Consider the following 18,647-nt stretch of genomic DNA (forward strand, 5'->3'; position numbering starts at 1 on the left):
ACAAAAAGTAAAAAAAAAAAAAAAAAAAGACAAACACCCTCTAAATGTTATCTGGTATTATAGTCTAACTACCCTATTTTGAAAGGAAAAGGGTAAAGAGAATTACCTACACTAAAATAAAAAAATGACAAATTGTAATCAAACTTTTGCCTTCACTTAATGGGGGGATGCATTGTCTCAACAAAAACATTGCATTTGTGTGGTTTCACCGTATATCATCCTACCCTTTTATTACCTTTTAAACCTATAAATTTGAAAACACTACAAAAGACGATAATTATGAGAAGATATAATTTGTTTCTATGGGTTAGTATCCTTCTTGTTTCTCCATGCTTGGAATTGTTTGAGATGATACTAATACCAACAACCAACAACTTCATTTGTTAATTCTAACTGAGCCTAAAGCTTTTTTACTTTTTATTTATTTATTATTTTTATTATTAAAATTGTATAGAAACCTTATGATACATGATTGTAGTGGTGTAGAAACCCTAAAGCATCTTCTTTGTCATATAAATAGAATGAACAGTGACTAGTCATCTTAATGTTGAGTTGTATTCAAATATCCAAAAATTTTTTTGCTCCAAATTCTATTTTGTGTTTGGTATCAAAGCCACTAGGCACCATTAATAAAAAAATTATGACTAATTCAACATTCTTAAGCACCTTCAAACAACTTCAACTTCCTCACCTCCTCTAGCTTTGACAATAACAGATCCAACTCAATTAGCACCCAATATTGACTTGCCTCAATCCTTCACTGCTAACAACTCCTCTCTGTTCAATAGTGTCATGAGTTATAGCTTGTCGATAAAACTTGATCAGAATAAATTTCTACTTTGGGAAATCTGTCTATCATTCCAACTGTGAATGGGCATGACTTGGAGGGTCACTATTTAGACGCAACCCATCCCAAAAAAGATAATCTCCACAACTGATTTAATATCAGCCTAACCTATATGAAATAGGTTTGAACTTATGAAAAACTATTGCGTTAGCTATTGTCCTCCATCTCAGAGAATGTTTTGCCCAAAGTTGTGGGCCTCTCAACAACTCATGAGACATAGAAGGTACTAGAAATGGTGTATGCATCCCAGACTCGCTCTAGAGTTTTTGCAAGTAAAAAATCAACTTTAGACAACCCACAAAAGGGTCATTGTCCATTGACAATTATCTTATCGAAATGAAGGTGCTTACTGACAACCTCATAATTGTCGGACATCTGACATCAAACAAGGACCTCATTCTTCATATTTTGGCTAGCGTTGTGTCGTGGTTAATCATGCTTCTACTACCTGGCAAGAAGCTTAAGCTTTTCTATTAAACTAAGAGAGTCGCATAGATTAAATGAATATTGTGATAACAATAGATCTGTCAAATGCTTCTTTAACTATGCCTCTAATTAGGATGTTAGAGGTAACAACAACTGGAACATGAATGGAAGAGTTAAAGAGTACCCAAATTGAACAACTTCAAAGGAAGCCATGGTGAATGCGGACAAGGTGCTCGAGGTTTACAATAAAGTTGGGCACGGTGTTATTCTTTGCATTCCAAACTTCTAAAAACAACCAAGCTTCTACATTCGTTGCCAAACCGAAGCTAATTCTTGAATTATCATGGAATGTTGATAGTGGAGCCATTAGCAATGTTATTACAAAACTAAGCAACCTCTCTCTGAAATTTGAAGACCATGGTGAGGAAAAACTAGCAGTTGACAACAATAATAAATTCACTACAAATTGGCCATGCTAAAATACCTTTCTTATCCTCTTGGCTTTATTTGAGAAATATGCTTTTGGTTCCTTATATTAAAAGGAGCTTGTTAAGAATTACTAGTTTAACTATTGACAGCAAAGTATTTGTTGATTTCATTCTGAACTTTTTGTTTTGTGAAGGATAAGGAACACCACCAGTGCTATTTAAGGGAATCTTGAAGATGGACTCTACAAGCTACATATTCCCAAGACTAAAAACTATACTAAGTCAATTGTTCATTCCTTTATGAATCCATTAGTTGCTCCTTTTGTTGGTTAAAGTTTAGTTGATTCAACAAGAGGATGCTTATTGCCATAGGTCTTGTGTTTCATTTAGTCCTAATACCTTACATAAAAGGTTAGTCCATCCATCTAATAGAGTTATGGTCATGTCCAAAAGTCTTGGAATCTAGATGTTTCAATCAATGGAAATTTAACTTTAGTGATGCTTTCCATGTTGGGAATTTTGGATTGCTCCATTACCTAACCTTGGATCTCATAAGGTGCATGCAACTATTCCTAAGATTCTCTAAGTCTATTGTAGCATAACAAAATGACAATAAAAACCATTATTAATCAAAGATCTAGATATATAACACTCATTCTTATGATTTAGATGTTCCTAGATTGAATCCAAGCCAATGGAGATGTTGAAAGCACCATAGAACTTGTCTACACAAGAGCCTTCCACCCAATCTCTCCCTTCATAGTTTCTGGCATGAGAGAAGGGTGGGATTCTCTCTCTCTAGAGGGTGGCTAGAGTTCCTCTCTTTGGAAGACAATGGTGAAAGTGATAAAAGTTAGAATTTTAAACCCCTAAGAGGGTTTATAAAGGGTTTCTTGTGGGCTTAAATGACTTGAACCCAAATTGGGCTTAGGTCACCTAATCCAACCCATTCGAGTTCTAGTCCTAATGGGCTCCAATTAATTAATTAACACATTATACTAATCCAAAAGGACAATTCATAAGATCTAGTGCAACCTTATATTTTTATCGAAATGCCTTTATACATACTTATGAAATTACACACCAAAGATACCTTTAAAGAAATAGGAGTTTGAGTAGGAACCATTGAGACTCATAGAAAAATACTGACTCCCTTAGAATCCAATTATGAAGATAACTTAATACTCCACTTAAGAAAGTCAACTACACTCTGGTATCCTATGAAATTACAAAAAACAAAGTTTGGGTCGATGATCTACCATTCATTGCATTTAGACTTCTCATGGTTGATGTTTGTAATCTAACAAGGTAGTGTTATCAACCCTTCAAGATTAACTCTTTAATTCTTGAGTTACAGATCCTACTTATTATATAATCAATTGGCATATTTTATCTCTAAGGAGCATATATCAAATTTCATTAATAGAATTACTACGATGATAAATTTTATGATCACATATCCTTTGAATTGCCTAAGGGGACACATTGTCTCAATCTCGAGATATCATGGTACCTCTATTGAGAATACTTGTTGCGTATCATCAACCTCCATCAATAGTGATCCAATTTATAGGGATTTATGACCACCTTAGAGTAGTTCAAAGTCTCCTATTGATTTTGGTACAAGCTTAATATCTTATTTATTTATTTTTATTATTCTCTATATCAAACGAGAGAGTGAAAGAAATAAAAATAATTAATTTTAGGTTAAAAAATTCCTAAGACCCGTTCACACTCTCTAGGCATTCCTAATCAAGATCTTAAAACTTTCATAAAAATTTTAAAATTTTAAAATTTGTCAATACTTTGTTTTTTAATCTCCTTTTCAATAATATTAAAAATGTAAAAATACTTGTGGAGAAAGGTTGGTAGAGAGTTTAAAATCTAAAATTGAAATTAGTTACACATTGTAGTAATTATTCAATGTAATGTTACTTTACTCATTTTATAGTAGTACTAAACTTTTTCTTGGCTAAGAAAAATAAGTCAACAAAAAGGAATCAAATGTGTCGGCGTGAATGGCTGTTTATTGAAATATCTTTACACTGTTTTGACAACTGGAAGCAGGAGTTCACCGCTTGTTAGGTACACCCAACACAAATTCGAGTCTTGAAGCTGACCACGACGAAAATATTCGGTGGAACGCCAACCTCAAATCTTCTCACTTTGACCTTGGACCATTGACTTCATCTAATTCAAGTACGCCCACTCTCTCAGGCTTATTCAAATCTTTTGAGAATGTACCTACAGCATTGACGATGAAGCTTAGAATGATAAGGGCATCAGTTCTTTCACTTGTTCCTCACTTGTGCTTCCTCCTCCTTTGGTTTCACAAATCCACTGCTCAAAATGCTACCACACACCCATCTGAAGGTACGTATCAATCTCTTTTTCTCCAAACATGGTTGAATGTGAATCTTTTGGGTTTGTGGTGGTGTGATAATTAAGCACCATGGCTTTTCATTTCATCTGCAATTTCTTCTCTATAATCCTTCCAACTCTTGCATTTAGGGATGGTCAGTTATGGTTTGTTCAGACTTGCTAGTCTTAATTGAAAATCCAAATATAATCAAGGAGTAGATATCACGAGGTAGCTGTAGAAAGATGATAAGCTAACCCCCAAATAAATAGTTCATTAAGTAATTGTTATAATAAAATAATAAGAATGCCATAAAATTAAAATGTAGTAATAAATAATTATTCATTAATATTATATATATATATATATATATATATATATATATAATTCTATACAATAATTCATTAATTTTGTAATATTTAATTATTCATGGAAGTTTTAAATTGTAGAAGTCCAATGCATGGAGGTGCTAAAATTGCAGAGTGGCAGGCAGCTCTTATGCTCACATGGATGGTGTCCAATTTGTCTGCTAAGTGCTGCCTCACGACTGATGTTGAGTTGTTCAAGGTTGCCTTGCCTTATATTACACTAATAGAGGAAACAAGGTACGATCAATAGAGAGGGGCTAGGACGATCGCTGTCGCTTTGACTACAAGGTTAAACATGATGGTTAAGGTAAGGGGAACAATAGACAAGGGCATTAGTTATGCAAAGGTGTTCAGAGATATCTTGGAGTTTCCCATGATATTTATATGGGCTATCTATATTAGGTGTCCAATCACGATGTGCCATAGGGTTAGGTTAATGGCCCAATTGAAGCTCAACAGTATTAATTAATATTCCCCATGTAATGAATCATTATTTCTTGATTTTAGGGCATGACTTCTTGCACATATAATTAAAGGCTGGATCATTTAAACACAATCACTTTGCAATTAATGCTTTAGATTGAGAAGAGGGTTGGGGGATGGGTTGTGTGGGGATAATTGTTCTCCATGGCTTGTTCTTCTAGGCTAGCCTTATTAGTGGTAGTTCAAGGAGTTCTTGTTTCTTATTGCCTATCTTTTGCTCATCGTGATTGATACCACATGTAAAGTTGGTTTTTTAGCTCCTGCAATTCCTCCTCTTCTCCCTTTTCTTGTATGAGAAATTTGATTAGACAGGAAAATCAAAGCATATTTTTTACAGTGAGTGTGACCCCCTAAGAGATTAGATGGAGGCTCCATGATGAGTGATGTCTCATAATTACTAATGTAAATGCTACCCCATGCCTATATAAAGTAGGTTAAATGTTGGAATTACTTTCTTCTTTTGCTTTGTCATCTCTCGCATTTCTTGTCCTATGCAACTTGTTATTTCTTTGCTCAAGTTCTCCTTTGATATGGCTTCAAAGGCTATTGAGGACCTCTCATGTTACATCTAGAGGTTTCATATTCTCTCATCTATTTTAGTGCTCAAAGTCTTCAATAAGGATAAGTGTAACCATTGAATCCAAGAGAGGGTTATAAGGCACTTGAAGTCTAGGTTGAGATTGCCCTTGCCTTCTTTGTTGTGACACGTTTTCAACTTTATTGGGGTTTCATATTGTCATCAACATATTAATGGCCATGGTAATCTTGAACCTAACCCCTATGATATTGTGTTAACCTAGGAAAGGTTCTTTTCCTATGCTAGAAAAGGAAGCATAACATTGGCACTTAGTATAGTTCCCTTGATGAAAAATCAAATTCTAGCTTCTAGTAGGAAATTAAAATGGAAGGAACAAGGCTACTTGCCTATTGTGGGAAATTAAGAGGGCTTGGTAGGTGAGTGGAGCTTACCATAGATGCCCCAGGGAGAGGGAGGTGAAGGTAGGATGGCTTTCCACTCCTCCTATATGTTTTTTCATTACCTCATTTTGCTTTCTAACCTTCTTTATTTTTGTAGTCTTAAGGTTATCAAGTGGCTCATCTTATCCATGATTACTTTCATCAGGTATGGCATGTAATGAGTTTCCACACACCTTGCTACCTCTTTGTCCTCAAATAGAGCTTAAACAACCAAGTTAGCAAGGTTCCCTATGTTTGAGAGCATGTCCTTATGAGTTTAACTCATGGCTGAACTACTTGAACTACCATAAGGGTATCCATCTCCTGGCCTTATTTTCAACTTTGAAGAGTTCATTTTTTAGCTCCACAAGGGTGTTCCTCTTAAGTAGATGGATACCCTTATCCTTAATTTTCTTGAATCCTTAAGATTTTTATTTCTCTTTTCTCATGGAAGTGAATGGGCTTAAGGGAGGTTAGTACCCTTCCCAAGAAGAGGAAGGTAAAGAAATTGAGTGACACCTCATAGCTTATCCCTAAGGGTCACATCCTTCGATAAGAGATTATCTATGAAACATTGAAAGAATAGTAAGAGGTTAAATGTAGCCTAATGAAGTTCAATCAATATTCAACCCACTTTGTTGACCTCCTCATGCTTTATTGATGTTGCAACTAAGGAAGGAGACTCATTACTTTTGCTATGATCCTCTTATTATTAGTGTGGAGAAAAAGGACATTTATGTGGAATATTATTTTGTATGATCTATTTTAAGGAGCTAAAAATCAATCTCTAATCACAATTTCTTCTTTTTGGTGATAAGGAGAAGTCTTAGTTTATGCCCTGTCCCTTGCTTGGTAGAAGATATAGATTTGTTTGAGCTCTAAATTTTTCTTGACTAGAGGATTTGATTATTGAATCTCTTTCTATGAATTTAAATATTACTACCTTGTCCTTGCCCAGGATCATCTATGATCATCTATGCTTGTTAACATTAGCACTTGAGGTTAAAGTAGAGATTTATGATTTTGAGCACTTAATAAAGCTTTTTGAATTCTTTGAAATCAAACTAACCTCATTATTATTGATTGGGGTCTATTTTTTCACATGAATTTCTTCATGTATGTACCATTGATATGAGGATAAGCTTTAACCTCAAACTCAACCTCAACCCATTTTGTAAAGATATTGGTGGTGACTAACATATATATATATTTGTTTCGAGACAATTACACGTATTTCCATGACTTTTAACCCAATTGAATAAATGGCTAGGGGTTGCTAGGGGTGAGAGCTTTTCTAAAGTCGCTCACAACATAATTGTGAATCTTTGATTCTTATAGCAATTTTATACATGTGGCTTGACATCCTTTAGCATGATTGATTAGTAATACCCTTAAGAAAGGGCTTAGTGAGCCAATGAGTGCCTTTTAAAAAAAAAATAAAAAAATTCTCAACATATAAATTCATGGATATCCATCAATATGTTGGATTGAGCTTTGATTATCTCATACAAAAACTAATAGATCTTCAATGAGAGTAGGTCAAACCTTTTATGGCATTTAACATCACAACCTATGAGCCTATTTTAAGAGCCATCATTTGAGTGAACCATCTCCTAGCTTAAGAGTGGTATTGTTGCATGTAAACAATCCCTTTCCCAACATGATGCTCCTATGACCAAACCCATGACCTTTTTCTCTGGTACCAATTGTTGGATTAGGTTTTGATCATCTCATTTGAAAACCAAGTGGTGAATAGTGAGGGTAGGTTATACCTTTTATAACATTCAACGTCATATCCCACACACCTAATGTAAGAATCATAATTTGGGTTACTCATTCCCAAGCTTAAGAGCAACTTTATTATACCTTAATATAGTACATAGTTGACCAATGAATGTTCACTTATAAAATTCTCCATTGATCAAGGTGTAGCGAGTGGCCTTTTTCTGCAACCTCTTAGTTCCTTATCAACCCCTTAGCTTCTTAATTATATCTAAAAGTTAGATAGAAGTTTCCTTCTACCCTTGATCATCTTCTACACATAGTGTATCCCTTGTGCTTCTACTATGCTTGGTCGTTTTAGTAGCTCCAATAGAATGAACTCTTTGAGCATTTATTACCCTTGAGGCCCTAATAGCCAATGTTATCAAGTTCTTTATTTTTCTATAGATTATGGGATATCATCATATTAACACATTTTTACAATTTTCATTTAACCAGATAAAAATATTTTTCCATGGTAGGTCCTTGGGTTTTAAAAATTTTGAATACTTGCTTGATCACTAGTTGGGAGTCACTGTACATCTTCAAGTTTTCCATTCCTAGATTTTCTACCTACCAAAATCTTATGAAAAACACAACATATTCAACTTAATTGTTTGTGTCCTTAAGGGCTAGAATTATAGATTGTTGTGCTTGGATCTCATTAGGTGAGTTGAGGAAAACTTCAGCTCCTGGAAATTCTATGGTGGAGAACCCTTAAACTTGAGTATCCATATGTTCTTTATTTAATCTTCTAAAGCTTCCAATACCTTTTTTTTCCTTTGTGAAATTCACTAAGAATTTTGTTAGTATCTATGATTTTTGCTCTCATTTTCTAATATCTATGATGCCCTTTGGGTAACATATTTTACTTTGAATTCTTTACATATAAAGAGGTATAGTTTTTGCAAGGTTATCCTTAGTGGGTATTTAAAGACCACCTTAATCATGTATTCTTTGAAATAATGTAATAGTTTTTTAGTTGCTATCTTGAGGGACAATGCCACATTTTTTATATATGAATATTGAGCTTTAACACCATTGAGAACTTTGTTGATGTAATAAACAATCATTTGCATTCACCTTGGTCCTACAAACTAGAATTGTATTCACCATGACCATGGAGATTGCAAGGTACAATAATAAGATGTCCCTTAGCTTGGCTTTGGCTAAGATAGGCGAGGTTAACAGCTGTCTCTTGAATTCTATAAGGATTATTCTCAATGGTTAATCCTTTATAAGATTTTTCAATACAACATCTTTAGAAAAGTATAGTTAAGTTCGGGTCTAAGCCCTCCCCTTTTCTTATCGTGTTCCTATAGGTCATTTATCTTTTGCAATCCTTTTTTTTCTTCTTGATCTTCCTTTTATTTAGGTACCATGGTCTTATTGACCTCCATCACAAGGAGTGAATGAGGATAAATCCACTACAAGGGTTGATAAATGCGATCATAATAATTTCAAGTCCTCTAGCATTGCATATTTTCTAGCCTTAACGAATAACCTTTCTATGGTAAAAAAGAGCCATTTGGAAAGTGACCTCAATAGCTTCAACCCTTTTGGTAGCCCCTCATTGGAAGCCATTACTATTGCTTAATTGTATACTTTGAATAATGCTACAACCTTTTCTTCTGTTATATAGAATGGATATACTAAGTAGTAAAGATAGTGCCCAAGTATGTGAAATTTACGATGGAGTGGGATGGTGCCTAATTAAACCACGTGAGAGCCAACTCCTAGAGGTTAGATGAGAACATTATAGAGGAATCAATCGCTGTTTTATGCTAACACCACTATTTACCTTACATGTATTAGATACTAGAGATGTTAGGATAGAACCCTTAAATGCATGACACGATATAACAATAAATGGTCTTCATTAATTTCAGATTGTGATTCCAATTTTTCTTTTATGATTTTTTTCATGCATTATCTATATCAAGCATTCAAGCCTTGTTTCACCTACATTGTATGTGATTTGGGTGCATTAGAAGTTGTACAAAAAATCCAAGTTATGGGTGACCCTAAGATGGTCATATATTCTCTTTGGATTAGGTCATTATTGATTAAGGTAGGTAACAACAATTTTTCTCAAGATAAGCATCGTGATATCTAATGGGTTTGAAACAGTGTATCCCATTGGATGATCCTAAGGACATATGATTATGAAAACTTTGGTTGAAGTAATTTCTTAAGTGAAATTTGACATATGCCCTAAGAGAGATAGAGTAAGTTTATCACATAATAGGAGGATTTCAAACTCAAGGATTGGAGAGGTAATCTTGAGAGGTTGATATCATTTTCACCTTGTTATATTATAAACACAAGTTCACGGGGAGCTTTCATGTAGTGGTTAGTAAGTTACGGATCTAAACTCCATATGTCAATTTAATATCATAGGATATTGAGTGCAATTGAATTTTTATGGTGGGATGTTGAGTCAAATTTAGAATTGGATTCTAAGGGAGTCAATATTTTCCTATGAGTCCTAATGATCCCCACTTGAGCTCCTATTCCTAGGTGGAACATTATTTTAAGGATAATTGAGTTTTTTATTCATATGTTTGCATAAGAGCATTTTGATAAAAATGGAAGGTTGTACAAGAGCTTATAAATTGTCTTTTTTGAATGGATAAATTAATTAATTTGAATCTAATAGGACTAATTAATTAATAAAATAGGACTAATTAATTAATAAGGACCCATTGGGCTAAATTAAGTAACCCAAGCCTAAGATGGGCTCAAGTCATTTAAGCCCACAAGTAAACTTATGGAAACCCCCTTAAGGGTTTATGCCAACATTTTTACTGATTCTGTCTTGTAGGGAGAGAAAGAGAGAGCTTTAGCCTTTGTCCCTACAAAGAGGATTCTACCATTCTCATATGCCAAAGTCTAGGAAAGAGCCATCAAACGATAAATTGTAAGATTTGTTGACTTCTAGGCTTTTGATTTGTTTTATTCCCTTTCCCATGATTCAAAATTTTATTTTTAATAGAATTGAAATCATTCATAAGCCTACTCATTTGAGATTCAAATATCTTTAGGAATTTAGTATAACACCTATATTGAGTGTGCCTTGTTTTCTTGCAATGTGTGTAGTGATGGATTTTTAAAGGATGCTACTTGGTTGGGGATTTCATCTTTCCCTTTGACAAACATAGTTTCTCCACTAGAGGGAGTTTCATTTTTATTAATGTAAACCAAACATCTTTTATCACCATAGGTTTTTCATTTATCTAGTATTTCATTTAAAGATCTCATTCACAGATGAAGTAGGCTTATTACTTTTCATCTCTTGAGTGAAAGCATTACTTTTCTCAAGGAAAGAATGTTGTTTATACTTAAGAAATCTATTTTTTTTTTCAAGTAAATTAGTTATCTCTTGTTTTAGCACACTAGTCTTAGATTTATGAGCTTCAAGTATACCATGGTCTCGTAGATATTTTTTTTTATTAGTTTTTCATTTTCAACAACTAGATGATCCAAGAAAGCAACCTTTTGATCATCAATAAATTCATTATCACTATTACTATCACAATCACATCATGCACATATTCCACAGGTACAATAAAGGCTAAAAAAATCATTAGGATCGTACCTTGCATTTTCAAAAGTTGTGGAACCACATTCTTCAGAGTCAGAATCACTCCACATAGTTTGCATAGACTTTTTGATATCTTTGGGGCCCAGACCTCCATAGTTAAAACATTCAACTTTCTGACCTTTGGATGAATCTTTATCCTTTCTTTTAGAGGATTTATCATTAGGTCTTTTTCCTTTTCTAGATTCTTAATTTTTGTAAAACTTTTTATTGAATTTCATGACCTTTTTAATTATTTTAACCATATGAGCCAATTCATCCCTAGTTATGTTATATGGTATTTCAATATATTTTTCTTCTTTTTTAGAAGCCTTAAACGTAGAATCTTTAGGCTTTTGAGAACTACGTAAGGTCATTTCATATGTTTGTGTGGAACCAACAAGTTCATCAACTATCATCAAATCAATATCCTTGCTCTCTTATTTGGTAGTAACTTTAGGTTTAAATCTCTCTGGGAGAGATCTCAATATTTTTCTAGCTACCTTTGAATTTTTAATAGGTTCTCTAAGGTTAAAAGAGAAATTAACTGTATTACCCAGTTTAGAATAAAATGAAGAAAAGTTTTGATTTTCATACTTCTTAATATTCTCGACTTATTAGTAAACATTTGCAATTTAGAAACTTCAACTACAGTCTTACCTTCATAAGTGACTTGAAGAATATCCTAAGCTTCCTTAGCACGAGTACAATTTTCAATCCTATGAAACTCATCTAGATAAACTCCATTGAAGATACTAAACAAAACCCTAGCATTGGCTTCACTTCATCCGTTATCGACTTTGTCCCAATCTCATTTAGGTTTTAGTTATTTAGTTGATCTTCCATGAACATCTAGAATAAGTGAGGTTCACCATCCATATTCCATTAAATTCTATACCTGTTCACCTTGCATTGTAAGAAAAAACTTCATTTAGGCTTTCTAGTGGGGATAGTTACTCCCATAAAACTAAAGTGGACTATTCAAAGATGCCCTGGTTTTTTATTATTCCATACTGGATGTATAGGATCAATAAAAATTTGATTTTTATCTTATATGGTTAATAAAAACCAAAATTATCAATAAAAATTTGAGTTTTAATCAATAGAACAAAAATAAATAAATTTGTATCCTACTATAATACCAATTGAAAAAGCATTGAAGTTCAATATAGTAAGAGCTAAAGATGGGGGATGGTGAATGGGTGTATTTAAAAATTTAAATAAATATTTATATGTATTACCAATTTGTTTCCCTATGAGTAGTTAGGGATTCTAAATTCAATTAAATATAAGCAATACAAATAATAATAATAATAATAATAATAATCAAAAGATTTAACAATGAGGCACAAGGATTTTTATGTGGAAGACCCTACACTAACCGTGGAGATAAAAAATCACAGGGTTTAAGACCACTAATTTAAATTCACTATATGAGATCAAGTTACATAGATTTACCTGACCACTTTACCCTAAAGACTTACTTTCTAGTACCTACAACTTGATCCATGCCCTCAATGCAACAACCTTTGATTGCTTTAGTGAATACACTTTGGCTTCGTTGAAGAGATAAAGGTTTTTAACCTAAGATTCAAAGATTGAATCCTTGAATGAGAGATTGTGAATGGTGTGGCTCATTAGGCTTTCTCTTTAGGAGACTCTTCTGAAAAATATCCAATCTTTTAATGATCTTTTACCCATTGAGGGGTTATAGAGAGGTATTAATAGGCAAAAAATCGAAGAGTTTCAATTTTGGAAGAGTTATAAATCAAATTTGTGTGAAAAATCTTAGTAGAATCAGCATGACCGCTTGAGCCAACTGAAACACCACTTAAGCCCCTTGGGCACTTGAGTAGTTTTCAACACTTGAGCGCTTTAGGCCGCTTGAGCGGTTTTACCCTTTTTCAAAACAATAATTTTAAAGCATTTTAGGTTAAAAAAAAAAAACAAAACCGATTCTCTCTATACCTCAAAGGAGCCTAACTTGCCACAAGCCAAACCATTTTAGACATACTTTCTGACTTCCCAGTTGGATAAATAACAACCTTTGATCTTCAATGGAGAGTAAGTCACTATCTAAAAAAGACTTCTATGGCCAAATATTAAAATGAACAAAATTGCCAACATACAAACAAGACTCAAAGTCCTCACAAGAAGGATATATGAGTAATCTCATTTTTCCATGTATGTTGATTAAGAACTTAACTATTGTAGTTGAAATTATTTCAATCTAATAGATTATTTCAATCTTATTAATTTAAACTCCTAGAGAGCTCCTAACAATGGCTACTTACTTAAGAAATGAATTTGAAATAAAAGATCTTGAAAGTAGAACTAATTTTCTTGATCTATATATTGAACATTTTCCAAATGGAGTTTTAGCCTATTAGTAAACATATACAAATAAAGTCTTGAAGTGCATTTATATAGACAAGACATAACCATTAAGCTATTTAGTTGTTGTTCAAGCAATTGATGTGGAAAATGAGTTTTTTTCTTCAAAAAATATAAGAAACTATTTACCCCTAGAGTACCATATCTTAGTAAAATTAGCACACTTATTTATTTTGTAAATTATACACAATTAGATATAGCATTCAATATTAGTTTACTTGTTAGATACAACTCTACATTAACTTGAATACATTGGAATAATATAAACTTATATTGACTACCTATATAAAATAATTGATATAGGTTTATGTTCTTCACATGGACAAAAGTCTTAGTTGCCTAAATATGTACAAGCTAATTATCTTTTAGATCTCACAAAACACAATCTTAAAAAGAAAATGTATGCCAATAATCTCATTTTATGGAGATCTGTAAAGCTAACAATAGTTGTCAATTCTTCAAATTATTAAAACATACTCATAATTGATGAGATAACTCATGAATGCATATGGTTAAGATCGATGGTTAGAAGTACTTGAAAATCATTAGATTATCCTTGATTAAAGACAATTTTAAAATATTATATGAAGATAATGTAGGCCATGCTAAAGGAAGATATATTAAAGGTAACAAAATGAAACATATTTCACCTAATTTGTTTTACTCTTCTATTCTAATATAAGAACATACTTGATGTTTAATAGATATAATTAAGTGATAATCCAACATATTTATTCATGAAGCATTGCTATTGTATTGAAGAAGGTAATACATAACATTGAATTACATTAACTTGAACATTTATTAAGAAATATTATTTAAGAAACAATAGTCATGACACCATGAGAGGAAGTTATAAGATTTCTTAGGCAAAGTTATTTAAGAAAACTTAATCATGCTGTCATGAGGAGGAATTACTAAGGAATTTTAGTGTGTTGCAATCTTTTAACTTTGGAAAAGTTTTGTTTCATTACATTTTAATAACAAGGTTTTTAATTAGACAATCTTGATAATCTAAAGCATTCGAAAATTTAAAAGAATATTACATTATTTTTCCTTCACTAGCTTTTTGTCTCATTAGGTTTTTACTAGTAAGATTTGAAGAAGGTATATTCTTTTGGTAATATTGATCATTAAAGAGGGGGTGTTATAAATGTTTTATAGAAATTATGAAGAGTTGCTTGCCTCCATGTATTATTGTCCTTGTAAAAATTAGTAACAAAAATGGTATGCTTTTGAGCCTCTAAAAGGTGCCACGGGGATTGAAATAAAAATAAATTCATATAATTGAGAATTTTTTATTACACTTCTATTTTGTTTAATATATTTCTTTACTTGTTTTTCAATATATTTGAGGTTTTTTTCATGTAAAAATACTATATATGAATGCATCTACTTATTGTGCATATTAATGTTGTGATTGTTGATACAGTAAAAGCATTAAACTCAATATTCCAACAATGGGGTACAAAAGCACCAAAACTATGGAACATAAGTGGGGAGCCATGTAGCGGATCTGCCATAGATGAAACTTATATATGGGACCAAACTATTAACCCAGCTATCAAGTGTAATTGTACTTACAATACACATATGACTTGCCATATAACTGAATTGTATGTATTCTCTTTCTCTCCTCTTCTCTCTTATAAATGTCTTCTACATAAGAATTAGAGTACTAATAAGAAACATTCACAAATATTAACATAAAAAATTATTTTATTAAAAATGACAAAAATTATTATCAAGGATTTAATTTTTGACATGGTTCATTTGTTGCAACTATTCTTTACTCTCTTACACATTTTTAGTGATAGATTATATTATATTTCTTCTTCAAAGCCATGAGACAATAAAAAATCTATGTAACTGTAAAATATTGATCAAAATATAACTTTTATCAACTAATGATATTCTAATTTTAAAAAAATGTTAGTTGTAAGAGAACGAAAACTCAAAATAATTTTACATCAAAAGGTTACTATTTCTCTTAACTAAGTTATCTAGAGGAAAAAAAATGGTTAAGATTATTATAGGCCTCTCAAAATAAATTTATCTTATTAATAATTTGATTATTATGAATTAATTAGCATATAATGGGTGAATGTGTAATAATTTTAATGCCTATGCAATTAATGCACTAATGTTTTTAAAGTTTAATTGGATCGTATATATTTTGGTGTATAGTGCAAATTAGAATATATATTGAGGTTCATGGTTGTTACCTCTTTCCAAATTAAAGCTTTGTTCACAATTATGAATGAGAATGGACAATCTATTTAGTCAATTGTAGTATTTAGTTTCTACACTTATATTATGAACTCATTTAGTCATAAGTGTGGTTTTATTAGTTCGTTACTTGTGCATCAAGACTTTGTGTGTTGGATAGGGATCACCTAATAGATAGATTTACTAAACGATTCTTATAATTGTCAAAGGACAGCTTTGCTGTCCACACTTCTTTCCTTATTTTAGCCCATACTTCTTTCCTTATTTTAGCCCACAATTGTTTCCTTATTTCTCCATCTATTATTCTGTACAGTTAGCATACATTATTTGACAGATTATAGTTTACATGTATAGGGCTAGAATCATGCGAGAATTTATTTGCTTTTATTTGCTTCCCATGTATAGCATCCTTGTAAAGTCTATATATAATATACAAAACTCAAGGCTAAGGTATTCGGCCATTCACACAATATTTTTACATGGTATTAGAGCAAGGTTGTTAATTTTTCTTCTCTCAAATTCTTTTCTGTCTTCTCGGTTTCGGAGGTGCCTCTCGTGTCTTTCGATCAAGTCTATGTTGATCCGTGCTACACCCAACCACAACCATTTTTCTCGGTATTTCTGTGGCTGTCGTGGGTCAGTTTTCTTCTAGGATTTTTTTGGTCCATCCTTTAATCTCGGGTTCTATTTATTTTCTATGGATTCCACACCTGTGTGTGTTAAGTTTACAGAAACAAATTATTCTACCTGGGCATTTCAGTTTGAACTTTTTCTCAAGGGAAAAGACCTTTGGGGTCATATTTATGGCACGGATGTTGAAAAACCATCCACTTTTGAAAAATCTCAGGATGTTGACTCTTCTCCTTCATGGGCTGTGCTTGATGCACGCATCATGTCTTGCCTTCTTGGTTCAGTGGAGCCTCATATTGTCACCCACTTGTGGCTCCATCGCTCCGCTCAATCTATGTGGGCTTACTTGAAGAAAGTTTATCATCAGGATAACGATGCTCGTCGCTTTCAGTTAGAACATGTGATTGCCATGTTTCAACATGGTAGTCTTTCCATCCAGGACTACTGCTCGGCATTTCTGACTCTTTGGCATGAATATGTTGATTTGGTTACAATGAATGTTCCTATTGCCATTCTCTCAACTATTTAGACTATTCACGCGACTACCTGGCTTGATTAGTTTCTTATGAAACTACATCCGGAATATGAATCTGTTCGCTTCTCTTTACTAGATAGATCTCTCGTTCCCTCTCTTGATATTTGTTTTGGTGAGTTACTTCGCGAAGAGCAACGCCTTAGTACTCAAGCTATTCTGGAGCAATCTCATGGCAGTTCTGGGATGACAATTGTAGCTTATGCTGCCCAAGGACGTGGACCACCTATGCATTCTAAAAACTTACAGTGTTTCTGCTGCAAGGAATATGGGCATATTGCTGCCACTTGTCCTAAGAAGTTTTGTTCTCATTGTAAGAAGAAGAGTCACATTATCAAAGAATGTCGTATTCGCCCCCAGGATCGTCAAGCCTAAGCATTTTAGACTTCGGTTATTGTCCTTCCTATAGCAACTTGTGCAGCACACAACTCTCCTTCAGCTACGTTCTTTGTTCCTGCACCTCCTGCACCAGATTACTGCACCCTAGAAATGGTGTAAAGGATATTAATTTCAGCATTATCAACAATGGGGTTCCAAGGTAACAATTCTACTAAACTCTGGTACGTGGACTCGGGGGCCTCTAATCATATGACTAATAATCCCACCGCTTTGTGTCATGTTCGGCCTTACGCTGGTCAATTTTCCATTCAGAGTGCCAATGGCAACTCTTTGCCCATAGCTACTATCGGTGATGCCTCTTCTAAGTTCACTGATTTGTTTCTTGCTCCTCAGTTTTCCACGAACCTTATTTCTGTTAGCCAATTAGTTGATAACAATTGTGCTATTAATTTTTCTAGTAATGGTTGTGTTGTGCAAGACTAGGTAACGGGGGAGCCGATGGCGAAGGGACCTAAAGTGGGGCGCTTGTTTCCACTATTTTTACCTGTTCCAAAATTTTCTCCACTTTCTTCTATTAAGTCTTTTGCTTGTAATAATGTGTCAGATCTTAGTATGGTGTGGCATCGTCGTTTAGGCCATCTCAATACTCAGATCTTATCTCATGTATTGAACTCTGATTTACCTGGTAATAAGGATCGTTCTTCTTTATCTCTTGAGTGTGATTCTTGCAAACTTGGTAAAACTAAAATTCTTCCCTTCCATTTGCATGCAAGTAGAGCATCTCACTACTTTGATCTTATCCATAGTGATGTTTGGGACCTTCCCCAATTAGTTCACATGAGAAATTTTAATATTATGTGACTTTTATTGATGATCATACCAGATTTACTTGGGTTTACTTTCTTCTTTCTAAATCTGAGATCTCTCATACTTTCACTGAGTTTTTAGCGTATGTTGACAATCAATTTTCTACTTCTATTAAGACATTACGCATAGATTCTAGTGGTGAGTATTTGTCTACTGAGTTTCAAGCATTCTTGGCTTCTAAGGGTATTATTCATCAACGTTCATGTCCCTCTACTCCTCAACAAAATCGAGTTGTCGAACACAAAAACCGTCATCTCCTTGATGTGGTACGTACTCTCTTGTTAGAATCTTCTGTTCCATCCATGTTTTGGGTAGAGGCTCTAAAAACTGCTACTCACTTGATTAATCGTTTACCTTCTCAAGTCCTACATATGGAGTCTCCCTATTTCCGTTTATTTGCTAAGCAATGTAGTTATGATCACCTGCGTATTTTTGGTTGTGTATGCT

The 18,647-nt window shown here is 33.3% G+C and overlaps 1 protein-coding gene across 2 annotated transcripts in view; it reads left to right on the forward strand.

Annotated features, from left to right (window-relative positions):
* Positions 1-3,782: 3,782 nt before the first annotated feature.
* Positions 3,783-18,647, forward strand: part of LOC117923953 (probable LRR receptor-like serine/threonine-protein kinase At1g56140) — a 77,569-nt gene continuing 62,704 nt past the window's right edge. The window contains exons 1-2 of one of the 2 annotated variants that reach the window (XM_034842468.1): positions 3,783-4,074; positions 15,036-15,219. In XM_034842468.1, coding sequence (XP_034698359.1) covers positions 3,960-4,074; positions 15,036-15,219 — 299 coding nt within the window. In that variant the 5' untranslated portion in view covers positions 3,783-3,959. Of the gene's footprint in view, positions 4,075-4,561; positions 4,736-15,035; positions 15,220-18,647 lie in introns of those variants that run through there. The other variant, XM_034842469.1, reaches the window with a different exon arrangement.

This window comes from Vitis riparia, chromosome 10 (assembly GCF_004353265.1).
Source record: "Vitis riparia cultivar Riparia Gloire de Montpellier isolate 1030 chromosome 10, EGFV_Vit.rip_1.0, whole genome shotgun sequence".
NCBI lineage: Eukaryota > Viridiplantae > Streptophyta > Magnoliopsida > Vitales > Vitaceae > Vitis > Vitis riparia.